General features: G+C 46.5%; 1 protein-coding gene across 1 annotated transcript in view; it reads right to left on the reverse strand.

Moving 5' to 3' along the window:
* Positions 1-20,966, reverse strand: part of MDGA1 (MAM domain containing glycosylphosphatidylinositol anchor 1) — a 143,923-nt gene that overhangs the window by 22,732 nt on the left and 100,225 nt on the right. Inside the window, exons 11-12 of the mRNA XM_027681913.1 lie at positions 6,873-7,050; positions 5,766-5,789 (exon numbers count right to left, since the gene is read on the reverse strand). Coding sequence (XP_027537714.1) covers positions 5,766-5,789; positions 6,873-7,050 — 202 coding nt within the window. The remainder of the gene's footprint in view (positions 1-5,765; positions 5,790-6,872; positions 7,051-20,966) is intronic.

Consider the following 20,966-nt stretch of genomic DNA (forward strand, 5'->3'; position numbering starts at 1 on the left):
ACATAACAACGCTGAAGATTGTAACTTCTGTGTTAAAAAGGTAGTTCTGGAGTCACAAAAACAAAGGCCAAAGACCAGTTTTACGCTGCTGACGCAATAGGAGAGGGATGGATGAAACAGGCAGAAAAGAAAGAGAAAAGAGGTCCAAGACCCAGAATGAAAACTGCTCTGTGTTCTGAGAGGTCCCTGGGCAGAAACTAAAGCTGGATGGAGAATGGGCTGAGCATGGGATCTCAGACCTTGCAAGTGGTCATCCAAACAGATATCAAAAGTCTGTACACCCCTATGGCAGGGATTTGGGTTCCACCTTCTTGCCTGTCTCTTTCCAGCATCCCACCAACGCAGTGAGAAAAGAGAAGGCAGCCTCCTGCTGTGGCCAGCAGAAATGTCTTTGCCAGCATAGGCTAGACACTGTGTGGCAAGCCAAGGGCTTGGTTCACAGACCAGGGCAGCTGGGTTTTCCACAAATTCAGCGGGAAATGCCTCTCTTTGGAGTTCTGCACAGCCATCAGGAGCTTGGCTGGGCCGGCCACTTAACTGCTGATTAACCCTGGCTAAGTGCTTTCCATTCAATCTGCTCATTTTTAATTAGCATCCAAATCCAAATTAACCACTGCTTTGCAGTGCCTAGCACAGGGGTCGAATGGCATCTGGAGCTGAAGGAGAAGGGAGGAGTGGGGAGGAGATGATGGGGCAGATGCTGTTGGGGGGCTGAGACAGGGTAACTGCGTGGGATGGGGGGGCCTTTTTCATTCCCCAGCACAGGGAAATGGAAGGAGAAAAGAGTGGAAAAGCAGCTTCTAAGGATCCTTCTTCAGCTCTCATGGTTGAGAGAAGGGAGTTCATGATTGTACCAGATAGCCAGTGGTCTTCAAAGGACGGGTTGGAGCCCACAAGCTTGCTGATATTGCTGGGATGTGTAATACCCCTGGTTTCTCTCCGCTGGACCAAAGACAAGCATTTCCATGACTTCAGCTCATGGGTTGTCAGCTGCAGTTAGAAGAGACAAGTTTCCTCTTAGAATGGCATTATCCTACACAGAAGAATCACCATGACTCTCCTTTTGCAAAGGGACTCGGATTGTTTGCAATTCTGATGCTGTGATGCACATGGACCTTCAGAGAAAGATGACATCTTTCTCCAGCACAAAATTACCTTAACAGGTGGAAGCTGTGACACAGAGGTCAGCCAGGCAAGTGATTGAGAGAGAACAAACCCACAAATGAGGAGGCACAGACCTCGAAGGAGAGGCAGATTAAGGAGAAAGCACAAGCTCAGGTGGAGATCAGAGAGAGCTGTGCAAGACAAGAGGACTGAAGACAGTATTCTCAGCTTAGCACCAAGGTCTGGTTGTACCAGCTGATGGACTACTGTGCCTCATTTGTAAGAAGCCCCACACACCCATGGGATGAGACTGCTCAGAAAAGATGACTCAAAAGCCCAAAGAAAGCTCTTTTAATGTCAAAACAGGGTCCTGATTGCATCCGCTGCTCTCACTCAAATGCAGCTAATTCCAGAAGGCAACGCTTCTAGCAGAGTACATAAAATAGAGAACGGTCCTATGCATCACAGATCAACCAATGTTGTTGCTTAACTGACAACATGATCCATGTGCAACACCACTTGCTGTGCGGGAGTTTATAACTACAGCACGTTACCTCTGCTTGGCTCGGGAGCTCAAGGCACTTTGCAACAACTAATGAACAAGGCTTCTTAACACCTCTATGGCATAGCAATGCCTCTTTCTATATATCTCCTGCCTTACACATGGGGAAATAGATGCCCAAAAGTATAGACAGACACATTTAAGGTCACAGCAGGCAGTATCTAAGCTGGAGACAGAACCCAAGTGTTCTGACTCCTGGTCCTTTGGTTTAAAACTAGCCACAGGAAGGCAAAGGTCTGTTGTTTCTCCAAGCTAGAAGTGGAGGTGCCATGAATAACTAGGAGATGTTCAGTGTGGTTTGGGACACCACCAGCACATCACCTCTGTGTGGTTTTCAGCAAAGCTTGCCAGGAGAAAACTGGTAGATCCAGCCAAAAGAAAAACGTTTAAATGGCTTGCTGTGTCTCAAGAGGCCGCAAAGGTGACCTGACTGATGACCCTGGCTGTGTGAAGCAAATGTTCTTGAAGACTTACCCCATCTGCCAGGGATCCCGGCTCAGCACCATGGTGCAAAGGAATGTTCCTGTTTTAAAATTAAGAAGTGGATTTAAACATGGAACACAGAATTTGTTCAATTGTGATTGTTATATGTGAGGTGGAGGTGGCAGAGGAGCTGGTTCCTCAAAGGCTCTCTTCACCAAACAGATTTCCTTGGCAGGTTTTGCAGTGGAGGCAGCTCAGTGCAGACATATTTGCACCTGGTTACAGACACCTCCATGCATTCCCAGGGGAGAGACCCTCTGCTGTGGCTATTAGCATTTCTTGTTGCTTTGCCTTCTTGAGGAACATAATGGAGATTTTCCTTTCAAGTCCTTAGAGGGAAGCCATCCCTGGTTCTGAAATGCTGGATGCCAGATGAATACAGAAAATAATAATCCTATTCTAGCTGCAGCCTATGGGTGATGGAGTGCACTTGAATAAAATTGCCTGCATCATTTAGCTGTGGTCTGAAGACTGAAACTGGCTTAGTGCATAAAGAAACATGCTCCAAGCCTCGGCTCCATTGCAGACCTCTTGACTGACCCACAGGCTATCACCTTCTCTTTGAACATCAGTTTCCCGCCTAGAAAATGCAGACAATGAAAACTGTATTGAGACCTCAAAGTACATCGTGAACTAAGCAAAAACATTTAACGGTCTCTTCCATCGTAATCTTCTAGAGCATTAATCACCAGTAATGGAAGAAAGCTTCACAATGACGTAACTGGATAGGTCATCCTGGATTGCTGTCTGGTTTAATATCTCCATTTGAAACAAGGGGATAATATGGTCTACACAATTCTATCTGCCATTATGATACAAAAAATTGTCACCTTTTTTAACCTTTGCATTACACACATTCCTGAAGGATGGGCACAAATTTGAGTAATCCAACTCTACGCAGCAGGCTGGCATCTCATTCCACATGTTCATACACGAGCAACAACCTTAAATCCCTCTGGACTATGAGGCATTATCAGAGACAGGACACACAAGCACTAGATGGTAAGCAACAAACCATGGTAATCTACAACAACCAGCATTTGGCACAGATCACCACCCACCCTGCTTGTCCATGGTCCCAAAACGTTTTAGCACCACACACAGCCAGACTGCAGATACATGAGAAACAGTGTTGCTGCTCTGGAAGGGCAAGACACACTGGCCAATAGAAAAGTAAATCAGCTATCCCATATACTTCTTAATGACCCAATCACCAAGTTGCAAGGTTACATCTGGTAGAACCACAGAAACCAAACCACCCAGTGCTGATGAGCTGGAACAGTTTGTGGGGCAGCACTGCAGTGTTTGGGTTAGAAAACAAAGGTTATATCCAAATGAAATTACAGGGGAGAGGTAAAAAGGACAGAGCAGATTCCCCAGTACCAGAATTAATTCATGACATTAAAATAATCAGTTATTCTAAGAGAATTTTAAGATAATTCTTAGGCAGTTTTTTAAAATATAAAGTCTGGTTTTTAGAACTAGATCAGCTAAATTGTAAGAGTCAGCCTTACTGGTAACCTCTAAATATTAGAAATCCTCGATGTCTTTTGTTCACTTCTTCTGCTTTTCCTTTGCTTTTCCTTTAGAGCCCTGTACCTGGCTCTGTAACCATGCCACACGCATGCCTGCCCCAATGTTATTAACATCTTATTAAGCTGAGAGAGAAAATGCATGAAGAAATAATTGTATTAAGTGACTCTCAGAGTTTGTAAATTAATCACCATTGTGCATGCCCTTGGATCAGGCTGCCAGAGGCATTAATCATCTAATCTTTGCCTTTCACTTGAGAGCTCTCAATGTTTGCTCCCAGAATTTGACTGGGCAGCCTAGCATGAACTTTTCCCTAGGGACGGTGGTAGCAGAGGAACTAGGAAAAGAAGAGGTAGCAGGAGGGATTTCCTGTTACTGGGATGACAATCTGAGAACTCAGCTATGGTCCAAAGAAAGAGCTGAAAGCCTTTGGGCTCATATTTACTGGCAGCTGGTCTGAAAGGAAGGGTCATATCTGAAATCAAGTGCAGTAGGTCCCATTTTAGGCAGTCAGTCTCAAGGTGTGAACTCATGGGCAAGACCCTCATGGCTGGCCCAGAGGTCCCAATATCCACCAGAGGCTGGGCAACTTACATCAAGGTGAAATCATAAGTGTTGGGTTAACTGCGTGAAAATACATGCATGGCTGTCATCCTCCACCATAGGCAAATTTAGTGCAGTTATTCTGGACTCAATCAAGCTGCCAAAGCAGCCCCAGGCAGGCAGTCTGAAGGTTCAGTTTACAAAGACCCTAAGAGATTGGCACAGTTAGGACTGAAGTTGCTCTGGCTCTGCCAGTGATTTATGTAGTGTAAAAGCAAGTGGCAAAAGGCCAGATTTTGTCACTTCAACCTGCGTGCTGGGATGCTTGCCTCTTCCAGCAAGTACCGAGAGACACACTCTGGAGTAGGTCCCTGGCAATATGCTCTGTGGTTCCCAATGAGTCTTCTGTGGAGAATATTTAAAGAGGATCAGGAAGTGGAGAAAAGTAAGCAAATGGAATACGGAATTAGAGCGACAAATCCCTCTAACCCTGTAAGCAGTTCCTACTCTCAGGCAGAGTATGGCTCATCAAACCATCCTCAGAGTGTGAGCTTGCAAGAATTAACATCTCATGGCTGCCTTAACAAGACAATCCCATATCCTGATTTTTGGCTGCTTTCTCCTTCTCACTGCTACCCTGCAGTGCAGCAGTAGCACTTACCCACACATACACAGAGTAGTATATAAAAGGACTGAATACTGACTCAGCAGCTGGAAAAAAGGAGAAACATCTACATGGAACCACCTGCTCCCCATGGACCATTAGCAAGTAGTCTGCCCTTCTCTGCTCAAGAGCTTTGCCTGGGCTTATATATATCCAGCAATTGAAGCAAAGGGACTTTGTTTCACTCCCTGAAGATCACTCCACCACTGCTTACAGCAAGCTAGAAGTCCTCTTTTCTGCTCAATGGGCACCATCATATTCATGTTAAAGACCATCATTCTGAGACGTGTATTCTGCTCTCAAAATCAATGGGAACTCTGAGGACTCAACAAAGATGGGCCTGCATCTTGGCAGGAATGACCAAAAGGAAAATAAGCGAGTTAACAATAATGACACTGGAAGGGAAAAGAAAGGGACTGTGCTCAAGAAGTTTGTGAGAGGAACCAGATCTGAGCTGGACACAGCTCCACACTAGCCTGCAGAGATATCAAGTGATATCTTTTCCGGTCAGAAGAGGATGGGAATATACATTCCTAAACATAGATTATTTTAGGGAACATTTAATAACCTTCTTACTGGAAGCAGATGCTCATTTTAGGGGGAGGGTGCTTTCAAGATCACAGCCTATCCAGTCGCAGAGACATCAGGTGTGAATGAGAGGCACATCTCTGGTGTTTATCTCCTGGCAATAATCTGAGGTGCAACAAATGGCAGTATTTACTGGAAGCTTTAGCATATGCAATTTTGTCCTCTTTTGGGGAAAAAGGTTTGAAAAAATCAGCTGTGTGTTCCAGTTGTTGGCTTGCCTTATCTGCTGGAGCACTTGACTAACATGCATTACATTCAAAACATAAACACAAAGGTGGTGTTGCTTACCTGTTGGGTTGGGATAGTTGATTGCTGGAAAAGGAAACAGAAAAACAAGTCAGAACAGCTAGTACTCCCTCAAATCACAAATCACAATCAAACTCTGAAAATAAAACAAACATATCAAGAAAGGTCACAGAGGCACAAGTCTCCTGGCAGCATCCCTGTGTAACAGCAGTGCTTGGTGTCTGCCTTGGTGATGGAAAAAGATGCTAACACTCTAATCCAAGCAGGAACAGACCTTAAGAAAGCCCCACCTAAGGGGTGATCCTGGGATTCCATTGGGGAACCCTTCTGGCAACCCAAGCAGTTTCCTTCTGGAGCACCCAGTGAGACAGCACCCACTTAGACACCAAAGCTTGGTATCTAAGAGAGAAATCAGTTTGACACACTGTGGAAGTTTAAGATGACAGGTACGCTGAGGACAACGGACATGTTGTCAGTCCACAGGATAAGAGGATTGTATGCAATCATGCAAACATAGGAGGAGACGAGTCTGTACTTTCTGCTGAAATATAAGGTCCAAACTCCTAATGGTAGTAAAGAAATCACAGAGTTGTGGAAATGGAGAGAATTCTGAGCTGTTGGGATGCTGGGGAGAGAAGTATGGTCAATGTGTATCAATGGGATGGTTTGGGAGTCATGGTTTTGGATAGAGCTACAGATTTATTAGTGGCTAGTTAGGAAAGGAATCACGCATTCAGCTCTGGAAAGAACTGAAGCCGTCTGAAATCCTCTTATTTTTATGGGATTGTGACTAATACAGAGTGTCCACTGGCTGTCCTCTAATACGCCACTGTACCATGGGAAACTGCAGCGTGGCCTGACGGGACACTGAGGTTTTGGGGATCTTCTGCCCACAGAGTGGAAAGTGTGAGTCAGAGCTGTTGAGTGATGGATCAGTGGAGACTGACCCTCAGAAGCCTCTATTTAGTGCTCTGCATTGATGGGAACAGCCAAAATACAGTAAAATGTGATAGCACTGTGCTATCAAAACTCCTCAGGGCAGAGAGGTCCACCCAAGGGTGACAGAAGACCACATCTATTCAGGTCCATGTCCCAAGGCCTGGGGCTCAGACCTGTTCTTGTAGCCAGGACCGAGGAAGAGACACCTACGTTCCATGTACCGGATGATGCGGGCAGCCATATCTCCAGCCCCAAAACTGGTGATGGGTGTCAGGCGAACTTCATAGCTCTGAGGCACTTTCAGGTTGGGCAAGATGTGTTCCAGCAACAGGCCTTTCTCCATTTTCTTCACAGGAATGAAGGTTTGGGTGGTGCTTCTCTGAGACAGCTGCATAGAAAAAGCACCCACAGTGTTATGAGAATCCTGAAACTAGAAACCTGAGCAATCCTATCCACCATCTAACATACTATTCCACGTCTTCCTATAAAGACGTACATCTGGTTTCTCCATGAGATCTTCGTGCAGTATTGGTTTGAAAATTCCAACCCCTGGTACAGAACAGTGATCAGGAGACTGAGTTCCCCCTCAAAAGAAGCCTTGGGGTCCTTCTGACTCTAGGGACAACTTGAACTATGGGTCCTGGAGCAACTTTGTGTCCAGAAAGAATGGCTTCAGGATAGGAAAAATGGACCCAGCTTACCCCTATTAGTGCACCAAGGTCCTTGCAAACACAGCATGGCATTTTGCCAAGATACCCTGCAGTTCACAATCACTGCTGCAGAATTAATTCAGTTGCTGCCTGGGCTCTGTGGCATTTCATTTGGTGCCTCACTGGGACCTGTCTACCACCATGCTTCCTCAGCAACCTTCCGTAGGATCCATCTTTGAATCCTAGCCCACACTGCCTCTGCAGACCAGAGCAAGGGATCTAGTTCAAGTCAGTGGTTGTCTGGAGTCAGTCACAGGCTCTCTCTTTCTCTGATGCCCATCGGAAGGAGCTGAACCATACCAGCTAAACATTGTTCAGTTTGCTAAGGCAGCAGGGAATTTTCAAGAAAACAATGGGAAAAATATCATTATCAAAATCACCACCACTAAAAACGATGAATTACATGTCAGTGAAACTTCCCTGCCACAGTTATGCTGCCTTGGTGGAGGAAGGACAAGAACGAGGACTGCATTTTGAAGATACAATTTCCTGCCTGTCGCCGTGCGGTGCCTGGATCCTTGTGGCAAGATACATTATTGGGGATGCTGGTGCTGGTAAAACGACCTTTGGCAGGGCTTTCCATGATCCAGTGTTCACTGTCCCAGACACTAAGCTTTCCCCTGCCTCTGATATATCCTCTAGGCTGAGTTTCCATCGCAAAGGCAATTTTCCTGACAGGCTGTCTCAGTGTTGGTCATTAACTCTGAAGTTACAGGATTACTGGAACCAGGATGCATGGAGGAAGGTTTACAGCAAATCTGTCAGTGTAGAGAGTGTGGGGCAAGAAAATGGAGTGAGGGCAGAGTAGGAGCAAGGGCCATCAGCAAGGCAGGGCTGAGGAGCAATGCAGATGTGGCACTTGGTAAAAACAAGTTCATTCAATTCCTCCTCTACCTGCCTCCAGCCCTCACGAATGTAACTGTAAGTTCAAACTCAGAAGCAATGGCTGCCACTGGAGAGCTTCCTGTGCCACAGCCCTGTTCATTTCCAACACAGCCAGGAGCCAACAACCCACCTCCTTGATCAGCCCATAGTTTGGACGGTTTTTCCAAGTGAAGGGGAAGCACTGGACCAGATCCTGTGTTGGGGCAGGACTGGGCCCTGGGAACCCATGGCTGCATGGGGTTCTCACAGTGAAAAACAACTTTGCACCTGCCTTACAGATTGTACCTAAAAGAGACCTTTGTACCTAAGCAGATCAGGGTGCAAGTTGCCTTGAGGACCTGCTTTCTGCACCCTCCTCCGCCTTCCTGGGCAAGATGGGTCAGAGAGCTGGGAGCTGCTTTCCCGCAGCTTGGTGCCTTCCTGAAAGGCACCTGGGAGGAGTCCTAGCAGGCAGGACCAGGGCAGGGAACCAAGCATGAACCTGGCACCAAGATGCTGCCAGGATCCATCCATATCAACAATGTCTCATGTGTGCTTGCAAGCTGGCATTCCTACTGCTCAGCCCTCCCATCTGCCAGCCTTCCATACCACTGCTCTGCCAAGCAATGGCAAAGCTGACTCCCAGTGGCAGCGACTTCACCTGGGATCATTAGCACCAGACTCCCAATTATCTGGAAGAAGAGGAACAGCCACAAGCCAGAAACAGAAGGTTGGAGTGGTACAGCTGGCATAGATGTTTTGGGGAGTGGAACCTCACTGGGAGGGCTGGCAGCAGCTCCTCCCCACAGGCTGCCATGAGCTGGGGTGCTGGGAAGGCAGCCAGCAAACAGGAGGAGGTCAGAAGCCATTTTCCTCATCTAGACATAACCTTTGGAAGAGAAACAAAATGGGAGAGTCAGAGAGAAGCCTGAGGGTGAGATTCAGACACTGCAAATTTCACCTCAGCTGGGATTTAAGTGGAATTTGGGTATCTAAAGCCTCTGGGAGCAGTGTCAAATTACGTACTCTCCCACATCATCTAATCCAGGACAAACTACGAAATCAGCCTCCAGTCTGGACTGCAAAGTTCTAGATCCCCCAGTTGAGTCTATCCTCAGGGACTTGTGGGTTAAATCAAATAAATATCTGGCTGCCACCAAGGTTTGGCTGTGAAACAGAAATTAATAAGGGCACATACGCTTCCTATGGGTTGCAACTTTCCTGCTTCCCAAAAGAGACCCGGACAACTAGGTAATGGGAAAGGCACAGCTGGGGCCCAGCATGTATCTCCTCTTGGTGTATAGAGGGAAAGTTTTAAGGGAATCTTTTCCCTCCATTGAATACTTCAAAGCCAACTCTTCTCTCAGCCTATGTCCTGTCTCTATTCAATCTGCAACTTGAACCTGCACAGGAACTCACTGCCAGAAAGGCTGCCCTCTGCACATCCTTAGTATGGTCCCTACAGTCCTGGCATCAGAATGTCTTTGGATGTCTTTGGAAAGACTGGCTCTTCTCTGTGAAAGGCAGCATGGGCCAAACATCTCCCCTGAGCCAGCTGCAGCCGTCAGTAGAGAGAGCCAGGTGCACTGCCAGCACAGTTTAAAGGGCACGTGCCAGGGAGAAAAAGGGGGTAACTCCAGCCAGCCGCTTGCTGCGTGCACGCAAAGCAGGTGCCAGCTTGTAGTCACTAGCACAGGTCCAGCAGACAGAGACATTAAGGCCAAGGTCTGCCCCCCTCCCTAAATATCCTTTGCCTCCCCTATTGCCAGCAGCAGGTCTGTGCAGAGCCCAGTAGGAACCCATTTTTCAATCCGCTTCAATTGCCAGCTGTTGCCCTTTCTCCCGCTCTGTGTTCTCTTCTCCCATTTTATCCTATTATCTTCTTCCTTCCACCCTCTTCTCAGCCTCCCTCCTCCTGATCATGTTGACCCAGTGCTCCAGTTTAATATTGCTGTGGTGCAGTTAATAAAGCAGAGGCAGGCGCAGAGGACAAGGAAACACTGGCCGCCTTATTAGAGATGCTGAAGCCTCAGTGGAGGATCTCATGCAACAAGCTCATTCATCACCAGGCTCGGGAAGCTGCCAACAGGGCCAGAACAAGAGCACTGCGCAATGCACAGCCTCGCCTCTGCCTTCACCTCCTTTCATTTCTAATAAAAAGAGGAAGGGGATGGGAAAGGAAAAAAACCCAAACAAATCCACAGTTTCTACCAGCTGGCTGTGAATATCCCACAGGCTGCAGAGGTGAGAACATTCTTGCAGAATGAGCTCACTAAAAACACCTTACAAAGGGAAGAATCAGCCCCATATGGTACGTACGTATTCACATGCAGTGTATGCAACCTGTCCCTTTCCCCTGACACTTGTAAGCAGTATTAGCAATCACGAGAGAGCACACTTACATGCTTATATGTACCTAGCCATCAAACCCCTTGGACCTGCAAACTGGGACTGCTCTTTCTTGTTCCTCAGCATTACATTCTGTTGGTAGGTATTGCCTGTCCAGTCCCCTGTCTTATCATGTGAGCTGGCTTGTGATGCTTACAGAGTTTTTGTTCCATTGTGGCCAGCTGAGCCAGCTCATGGTCCAGGAATACAAATCGAGACTCAGAGAGAAAACCAGGATTCCACACTACCCCTCCCCGCTGCTGCCACTTCAGCTGGGGCCTTGTCACAGTAGAGGGGTCCAAGGTATTTCACCGCCACACCTATGTTTTCTGTTTATATCAGCTATTAAAGGAAAAAAAGGATGATGTTTCCAGACTGATCTTTAAGTTAGGTACATATCAACTAGAAGACTCAGTTAAGCCAAAGGATATTAATAAACACATCTATCAAGAGTTCATGCTGTGGTTCTGCTCAACAAACCTCACCAGGGATTCACAAGACTTGGTGTGACTTGTGTAGCCATGCACGTGGTCTCACAACCAGCTGTACCTTTAGCAACTATGCATACTTGTTTGAGGGAGAAATTAGAAAGAAAGTCTGTTTCATCACCAAGCTCCAAGGAATTGTTGCAAACACCAGCTAGAAAAATGCACATTAAAATCATGTAGAATCCCCAATAAGCTGATCAGAGCAAAGGAACTGCTCTGCAGGCATCCAGATTCCCAGCATTGCAATTCACTCTTGCCACTCTCTCCTTACTTGTTCTGCTTCTTCAGCAACTTCTCAGCTCAGGGCACAAGCTCTAGCTCTGCTTTCCAGTATCTCCCATCCAAATCCTTTCCACACATACTCCCTGTCTCACCCTTTTTTCTCAGCCTCATTCAAATTCCCGTGGCTGCTCCTTCCTGCAGCACAAACGAGACAGGGGTCACTTCCCACTTCCACTCCATTCCCACTAACTAACCACACACATGGGGTGCTGGGAAAGCTCCCAGCTCCATCCCCAGCCTCCTCAGCCTCTCCAAAGGGAGAGGATTCAGCAGATAAAGGCAAGCTGATGTGGCACAGCAGCTTCACACACAGGCTCCCTCTCTCTGGCAGACTCTTCCTTACTCCCTGTACAGCTCCACAGAGGAGAACATCAAACAAATGGCAGAGAGATCAGGAGCACAGGTAGTAATTTCCTTGATTCTTCCAGCAGCAAGAAATAATATTGCTAGTAATAGTAATAGTCAGATCCATCAGGTCAATGAGTAGCTCCAAGGTTGGTGCAATTGTAAAAATCTGGCATTTGTTGACCATGGGATGATCTACTGAACACCTGGTCTACTGACACCTGAGGGGATGCACCTATCTCAGAGGGGAAAAAGAGTTCTAGCACATGAGCTAGTGGGGCTTGTTGACAGAGCTTTAAATTAGCTTGGAAGGGGGAAATAGGCAAAACCGGGCTCGCCAATGATGAGTGATGGGATGGTGTGCCAAAACTTGAAGAAACCAGCACTCATAGGATCCCTCAATCTTCTTCACGATGTACCTACTGGCTACAATGTACCACACCTGAAATGTTCCTGCACAAATCCATGCACCATGAGGAACAAACCATGTTGTTTGGCCCAGTCCCAGAGATTTGACATCATTGGCATAAGTGAAACCTGGTGGGATGCATCCTGTGACTGGAGTTCCCTGTTGGATGGTTACAGGCTCTTCAGGAGGGATAGGTAAGGCAGAAGAGGAAGGTGTATGCCCAGTGGAAGCAAGGTCAAGTGACATGGGAAGAATTCAGAGATGCTGCTTACAGCTGTAGGAAAAAAAATTTGTACGGCCAAAGCTCAACAGGAGTTGAAGCTGATGAGAAATGGGGGGGACGATAAAAAAGAGTCTTTTCAAATACATTAATGGCAATAGGCAGGATAGAAATACCATCAGCCCATTACAGGATGAAGATGGTCACCTCACAAACAGGGACTGAGACAAGGCAGAGGTGTTCTTTGTCTCTGTCTTCAATGCAGCTGACGGACCAAGGGGGTCTCAGTGCCCTGAGCTGGAGGACCATGACTGCGAAAATGATCAACTCCCAGTCGACCCTGAAATTGTGTAGAATCTGCTGCTCCAGCTGGATCCCTACAAATCTATAGGGCCTGATGGGATGGTCTCCCTGGTGCTCAAGAGGACAGTCAGTCTCAGCCAAGCTGCCCAGTTTCTCATGACACATAAACATCCCTGTTTAGCATAATCCAAGAGCCAGGAAAAAGTGACAGCAGCAGAAGAGCACTTTTCTTCTGACAGGCAATACCTCTCAGGGTGTGACAGAGCCTCCCATTTGTACCAGTTCAGCCTCTTTGTCAAGAGTCTTGGCTGCATTACATAGCTGTGTCCTGGAGTGCTGCAGGCATCATCTCATACCAGATTTCCCCAGTGGCTGTGAGTGTGATGACCCCATCCCAACAAAGTCCAGCTAAGACATAGCTGCTCCCTTCCAAAGGGAATTTTGTTCACAATCACACCACTGCATTCAACATGATGGGATGGACAGTATCTGTGGCCTTAAACTGGTAACAGCCAGGAAAGAAACTCCCAAGCACTCCATCTAAGGGACTGGAAGGGACTGAGCTTTGTTATGGTGCTGGTAACAGCTCCTGTGATGAACATTGGGCTCTGCAATGCAAAACACCCCACTACCTCAGCACACGTCCTCAATTTCTGCCCCAACTGCACCTCCAAAGCTACAGGATGCCTTGCAGAGAGGTAACTTCAAAAAGTGCATATCATGGACTTCTGAGTGTTGAAAAAAAAAAGAAAATATGATTACAGGATTTATGTGTGTCAGAATTTACAGTGTCCAAGACTGAGAGAAAAATTATCCAAGGGCCAGACCCATTATTCACTGCTGGAGAATGAGAGTCCAGCAGATGAGTTCCACAGGTAAAAATAATTCCTTGGAAAAAGAGGAATGAAATATGGGCAGAAACAGGATCAAGAGGGAGACGGGGATAGGAAATTTTAGGAAACTCTCCTAAAAATGAGGCTCCAATATGTTCCACAATGATGGAAAAATCTGCCAGAAATGTCCCTCCTCTCCCACTTCTTCCTGTTCACCCTCTGACACATAGCAATGGTTTGAGATTCTGATCCTTCATGTCACCTTGGTGCCACAGGGCAGAGCAGAGCAGAGGAAGATGGTTTGTCTTGTGAGTCCTTTCCAACTCAGCATATTCTATGATTCTGTGTATTGAACACCACAAATTTGGTGCTTGATCTTGGTATTTTGGCAGAGGGATAAAAGCCCTCTGCACTGGTAGCTCCCAAAGTTCAGAGAAGGGCAAACCATGGACACATTCAAGGACACAGCAGGGGAGGTACACTCCTGGCTGATAGGGCCCAGTCCCCTGTCACCACAGGGGCTGCCTCTGCTTATTAATTTTATGTATGCATCATATCCCCTCTTAAAAGTGGTGCGTTCCCTTTAGGCCTGTTCCTCCCACTGGATGTCTGTTCCAGAGCCTGCCCACCCTAATGTTCTCATTTCCAGACTGAATTTATTCACAAGCAGTTTGCACCCAGTTGATCTTGTGCCAATACTGTCCTTTAGCTTAAATGGCTCTTTTCCCTCACTGCTGCTTGACCCCCTGATGTTTTTATAGACAGCAATCACACCACCTCTCATCCTTTGCTTTACTAGGCTAAACAAGCTGAGCCCTTTGTGACTCCTCTTGTAACACAGACTCTCACTTTCCCTGATTGACTCTATAATATTTTTCTGCATGATCCCACTTGCTGGAGTTCGGTGCCCCAGCCCTGCATAATAGGATGCAGTGGCACCTCTCCACCTTGCCTATAAGTACCTCACGTTTCACCAAGGAGTACATTTGCCCTTTCTCACACCTGCACCTAACCAGCAGCTACTTGAAGTCAATCTCACTCATGCACATTGTTCCTTCACTTCAGTAATTTCCCACTGTAGCAGATTTCTCTGGTAGCACCTTACACATGCATGACCCTGCCTTTGTACCACATCCATTTCATCTCACCAGAACTGTTCAAGAAGTTTTCCATCTTTCGGATCTCACTTAGAATATCCTGATCCTTCACTGAGATGGCATTGTCTCCCAACCCGGTGTCAGCTGCACGAAATTTCAACAGTACAATCTTAATAGGGGTTTCTGAACTGATTGATTGGTATCAGCCATGGGAAAGAGGCATGCCTACTCTGGAAAAAGCCATTTTGGTAAGATTTGGATAGTGGAGAAATTTGGTTTGGATATAAAGACAGTCATTGTGATGTTTCTTTATAATCTCTTGTCCAACTTGCTGTGCCTGTCATATTGGATTAAAACATTTTCCTTTGTTAGTATTTCATCACCACCTTGGATGAAAACGATGTTAAGCATTAACAGCATCAATTAAAGGGCTAGGGTAAGTTTAAGCTTGGATTTATTTCATTTTCCTTGCTTGATAACCTTTACTAATTAGGGCTTTCCAGAGCAAATAATCACAGTGCAAACACAAAGTTGGCGTTTACCACACAAGCATACCAGTGAACTGAAATTCATGCCTGTGTTGTTCATCAGTCAAGCACACAGGTTCAGATCTTGGGGTTAAGCAAGAATGGATGGCCAAAGCAAATCCATCATTCAGTCTAAATGAGGAGTCCTGGAAGCTTTTTGTCTCAAACTGTCCTTTATCAGGAGGCTCCGTTTCCAGGCTGAAACATCCCCAGCTCCAAAGAGAGAAGCAACTGAGACCTTCAGTAGCTACTGAGGACAGCTGGAGCCAGCTAAGCTGGGAGATAGTCTCTCTCTCTTCCTCTTGCACAGGCAATCAGCTGCCTATCCTCATTAGGTGCCAAGAGCAGCAGTTTACAGCTTCCAAGAGAAGCCAAATTGGTGCTGTCATGAATTACTATAAGTGCTTGTTCCACACTCTTCAGTAATGTCTTTCATTAGGGGCTGATCAGAAAGCAATATGTATTTTATTAGCGTATGTTCCCTGGTCTAAGGAAGAACAGACCTAATCTTCACTGTCAGAGAGACAGTCAAGCAAAAGCCTAAACTGAGGCTCTCTTCTACAGCCCTGTTTTCAATCCTGAAGGCACATGCCATCCTTCTGTTTCAGACTGGAAGCTCTATATTGCTACTGCAAGTTCCTACCTGTACTTGACTATGCACTGCAGAGCCTGAAATCATCTCTCTGTCTTCTGTATGGGCATAAGTGGATAAGAGACAACATCCCTCGTGTTGCTTCACATCCTCTCTTCCAGAGAGCAATGGTTCCAGTCTCTTTTGAGCCTCCCATCTGAAAATCAGCACTACTCAGTGCCTTACTGGATCCAACTTTATACTCATCCCTGTGTCAGTGAGCACAGTCTCCTCTTCCACCAGTTTCCTTGCACTGGACATGACTGCTTGCAGCCAGACCCACACACATCTGTGCACTGTATTGTCAGCATTTCTGGGTCCAAGGAGAAAAACCAATTTGGCTTTGCATAGCCTAAGTTTGCCCAGCTGCAGTGAGGTTGAGCTCTGAGCCACTTTGTCTTATAAGTTACACTTATGGTTGTAGCTTAGCAAGCAAGACATGGTCCACCAACAGGACCTGCCACCTCCCAGGCTTCTTTTCTTGGGTTCTCCACAGACCATGGCAGAGACCTCTGTTAGGGCACCTTCACCCTTGAAAACAACTAATAAAGGATGTTGCTTCCTGGAGCAGAAGTAGCCTTTTTGTGGGACTCTGGACTTTCCAGTTTGGTACATGTAATGAAGGTATAATATAGGTATAATTCCAGAGTCTATAGGCCACCTCTAACTCGACTGCACTTGTGGTCCTGTCTCCAAAAAAAAGAGGCAGCCAGCACAGCATATGCAGGGAGAGCCATACAGCTCCTCACAACGCTCCATGCTGCCTGCTTCATTTCTTTATGAAACACAGTCAAAACATCTATCTAGTGCCTAGTCCTGCTCATTTGTGACTAGCTTTGGGAGAGACTACATCTCTCTTCCAAACCCTTCCCCTTCACACACTCTCACTTCTTATCTCCAATACGTTCTAGAAAGTGAGAGCCAGGGAAAAAAAAAAACAAAGCCAAGAAAAAACCAAAAAAGGAAACAGAAACAGAAGAAAGAAGTGCAAAATAGGAGGGGGAGCAGGGAAGGGCATGAAGGTGCACAAAGAAAAGATGGTAAAGCAGTAGGAGCAACATGGGCTGACTACTGAAAATAACAGACGAGCAGAGTAAATGGGAGGAAGCTGCATCACAGCCTATCGACAGGGACTTTTGGAAAGACTCAATAAACAGCATGTACCCCTTGAAGCCACTGAAGGAATGTGGATAAGAAATCCACAAAAAGGACTGACTTTGATACCTGGCAAGCATTTTTCATCCTGTGTTCAGCTTTGAAAAACACAAGCCAACAGCCTGCTGGATATGAACAAGCACAGTGGTGTGAAAACAACGTCTCTAGCCTGCAAGGCTGCTCTGAGGGGTGTATTGGTTTGGGGAATCAGATTATCTCTTCTCTCACATTTGCCTTACCCTCAATGAGCACTGAACAGCAGTGTTAGGAGCTAGACAGAGATGAGATTTTCCTTCTAGATGAGTTTTATCATATGAGCCTTTCCAGCAAGATTATTTGTACTATTCTTCTCAGGCACTGTAACTATTCTGAACAGAACTAAGACTGGGAAAACTGTTTGGATTATTCCCTTGTACTAGGCAAGCTAAACAATACCCTGCTTTCTCTCTTGTCCAGTCAAGTACTTGAATTGCATTAGCAGCAGTAGTTATGAAAAGTGAATGTTAATACAAAATGTCTGCTGGCACTTTATGAATGGTGAAACACCTTGTAAAACTTTCAGCTACCCTGTTTTGGGCAGATGAGCTTATATATTGGATCCGGGTATGATGGAGTTGATTTTTCCCATAGCAGCCCTCATAGTGTGTGATTTGTGTGGGTAGCTAGAAAGCTGTTGATAACACACCAGTGTTTTGGCTACTGCTGAGCAGCGCTGCACAGCATTAGTGCTGTCTCTCCAACATTTCTCCCTCACCAGTAGGCTGCGAGTGGGCAAGATCTTGGAAGGGGACATCATATCCAGGACTGCTGACCCAAACTGACCAAAGAGATATGAAAGGGATGGAGAAGAGGGCATTTGTTATTATGATGTTTGTCTTCCAGAGCAACTGCTTCCCAGGAAGTGGCTGGACATTGCCTACTGATGGGAAGTATAGAATAAATCTTTTATTTTCCTTTGCTTCTCCGTGTAGCCCTAGTTTTCATTTAATAAACTGCCTTTATCTTGATGTGGTTTTTTCCATCTTATTTTCTCCCCCTTGTCCTGCTGAGGAGTGGAATGATAGAGCAGCTTCGTGGGCATCAAGGTCAACCAACCACGCCTTACTTACTCTGGATAATCACAGAAGAGGAATGATAACATAAGACTGAGGCACTAACCTGCCACTGCTCATATTACTCATTTACTCATATTACTCATACCCCAAACTAATTTTCCCAACTAACTGATTAGAAATTATCTGTGGACTAGGGAAAACCAGCTCAGAAAAACCATGTATCATACTGAAGAGCAATTTGTGAATTCAAAAAGACAGAATTAATCAAACTAATTCATTAGTTAAGCACCATTTGATAAGCTCTCATGGGCAAAGGGAAGAAATCTCAATAGTAGCATTGGAAGATGTTAGGCTATCTAAGGGGACAATCTTATCCCATGGCTACCAGCCATTTCCACTGAACCCACCTGAGCCATTCAGTGCTGGTCAGGCCTATGTCAAGCTTCCCTGTCCAGCCTCATAAAAAACACTCTGATTCTCTCGCTGACAGGGCCAACAACAACCATGGCTGGGCAGACACCTCCACCTGTAGTGGCTAAGGGAAAACTCCCTTCCTTTGTGCTGGGTGGAGGCTCTGCTATGGTTGACTTAGCCAGTAGAGAGTACATACATGAAATGTGGAAAAAGCTCCTTGTTTCCCACCCCTACCAAACATCCAGCTATCCTTACAACACGGGTAGAAAGGACCTTGTTCTAGCAGCAGGTCTCATTGACATATCATCCCCTGTTACACACTGCCAGGGATGAAAAGAGATGGCTCAACGTGCTGTCAGCTGCAGTGACTGATGGTGTGTCCTATTTTCAGGCAGCAGAGAGCAGAGCTGAGGCAAGATCCTTCCCTCTTCATTCCCAAGCGCCTGTGAAAAAGTCGCTGCTTTACCCCCAGGTCCTGCACAGCAATCTTACTAAGCTTCAAGGACTGCTTGTCCATCAAATGCTATTGATCAGCCAGTTCTCCTTCCACTGGTGTGTGGCTGACACTCAGTCCCAAACCTCTCCTCCTCTTGCAGCCTAGAAAGACAGTATCTCCTTTCCCCTCTCTTGCTTTCCCTGGCTTTGCATCATGATGGCTGTTCAAACCGTCCACCTAGCACACCCCCTGCTGACGCACTGGCTTCTTTCTGCATCCTCTTCTACCTTCCCTTCAGGGTTGAGTCCTGCACAGCATCACATATGCCACTAGCACAACTGAAGGCAATGGACTGGAGAGCACAGATGTAATTTGCCTTTTCTCACTGCCTGAACAAAAGTTGAAATTAAAAAAAAAATAGAGCATCAATAGGGGTATTTAGAGTTGAAAAAAGACCTTTTGCCACTACAGAGTCTGGCTCTGCAGGTAGATGGAATTGTGTTGATTTGAGATCCCATATGACAGCATCTTGTGATCAAACATCAAAGTGGCAGACAAGGTAGGCAAAAAAGAAGAGAGGACTAAAGAAGCTTTCTGACAGATGTGACTTATAAGCCATCCTAAAACAGAAGGTCTGCTCTGAGATTCAGTCCTGGGCAAACACTGCAAGGCCAAGTCACTAACACCCAGTACTAACACCAGTGAGACAAGACCAGCACAGCCCATATCAAGTGAGATGATGAACAGTGAAAGGGTGCAGTTTGTCACACCCCATGAGTTTTTTTTGTCAACACAGCATCTCACATGTAGCCAAGGCCACCATCTGCTGCTTCACAAAAAGCCACACTCCCTTCATGGCTGCAGCTGGTTGGGACTGTGATGCTCTAGGCAAAGGGGCTCACACATCCCTGTTCCATGTGCCCTGTCTGTGCTCCACACTGGACTATCCAGTCAAGTGACCTGTCAGCTGGAGGATTTTTTGGTTGATGTGGCACTACAAGCCCACTCCCTTTTTCCAGGTGACATCAGGCCAGTGCACTACAGGGCACATTTTGTCCAGAGCAGGTCCCTCCCTAGCTTACAAGACACAACTCCCTCCTTTAAGCTTTTCATCTTCTAGTATGAAAAGTAGGACAGCCTTGTCTGCTTTTTAGCTATGTCCTAAAACAGGTATCACCTCCTCAGCTCTTGCAGCATCCCCCAGCTGAAAACCCCACTGCAGCACTACTGGGGGAATGCACAGGATGGGACCAGTGGGGTCACAGTGCCCCAGAGAGCCTCGGGATGAGGGATATGGACCCAATCTGGTCTGCAGCAGCTGCCTTGGTGATGGCAGCATTGTGCTCTGGAGCCAGTAAAATGTTAACCCCTTTGTTTGTAAAGGAAATTGGCCACCCTGAACTGCTCTGCCTTGCGCGGAGCTGCCTTCTTACCGAGGCTTTGGCATTCCCTGGCCCCAAGGTGCAGCCCTGAGGCAACCTCCCAAAGCACTGCTTGGTTTCCCAAGAATCTTTGCCTGAAGCCATGGTTGCATGTGCAGAAGAAAGGAATTTTGTTCACCTCTCAGTGCACAGGGCTGGGCTGCTGCAAGGGCCATGACCTGCTCAAATACATCACCTTTCTGCATCATAGCCTTTTCTAATCTGGAACCCAACAGCATTTTCAACTAAACATTTATGGAAAAGACTGGTGTACTGCTTGCATATCTCCCCTTTCTAGAGCTACTATCCTTTCTCAGTGCATGCAGAGAAGTGAGAGACACCCCTGCCCTCGGAGGGAATGCCAGTGCCACATGCTAATGAAGCCAAAGACAGACAGCAGTTGACAGATACTACCAAAGTGGGCTCAGAGGAGAGAAAAAGAACAACTCAGAGGCAGAAATGAAGTGATACAAATCCACAATCCATGGACCTCGGCATAAAACCTCTCCTGCTGCGTTGTGATGGCCATCAGCGGAGTTAACCTTCCACTCTAATCACAGTCATTAAATTCCTGCTAACGTCCCTGTCCTATGTCTGTCCAAACAGCTCTTTTATCTGTCACCTCCCTACACGGTGTGCCCGGCTCCCCACTGCCACAGCTCTCATTAATGCTGCTCTGGCTGGCTGATGAGGCAAGTGGCAGCCGGCTCCCAAGCCCAGATGAGT

The sequence above is a fragment of the Neopelma chrysocephalum genome, unplaced genomic scaffold (assembly GCF_003984885.1).
Source record: "Neopelma chrysocephalum unplaced genomic scaffold, ASM398488v2 Primary Assembly neopelma1_61b, whole genome shotgun sequence".
NCBI classification, from domain to species: Eukaryota; Metazoa; Chordata; class Aves; order Passeriformes; family Pipridae; genus Neopelma; species Neopelma chrysocephalum.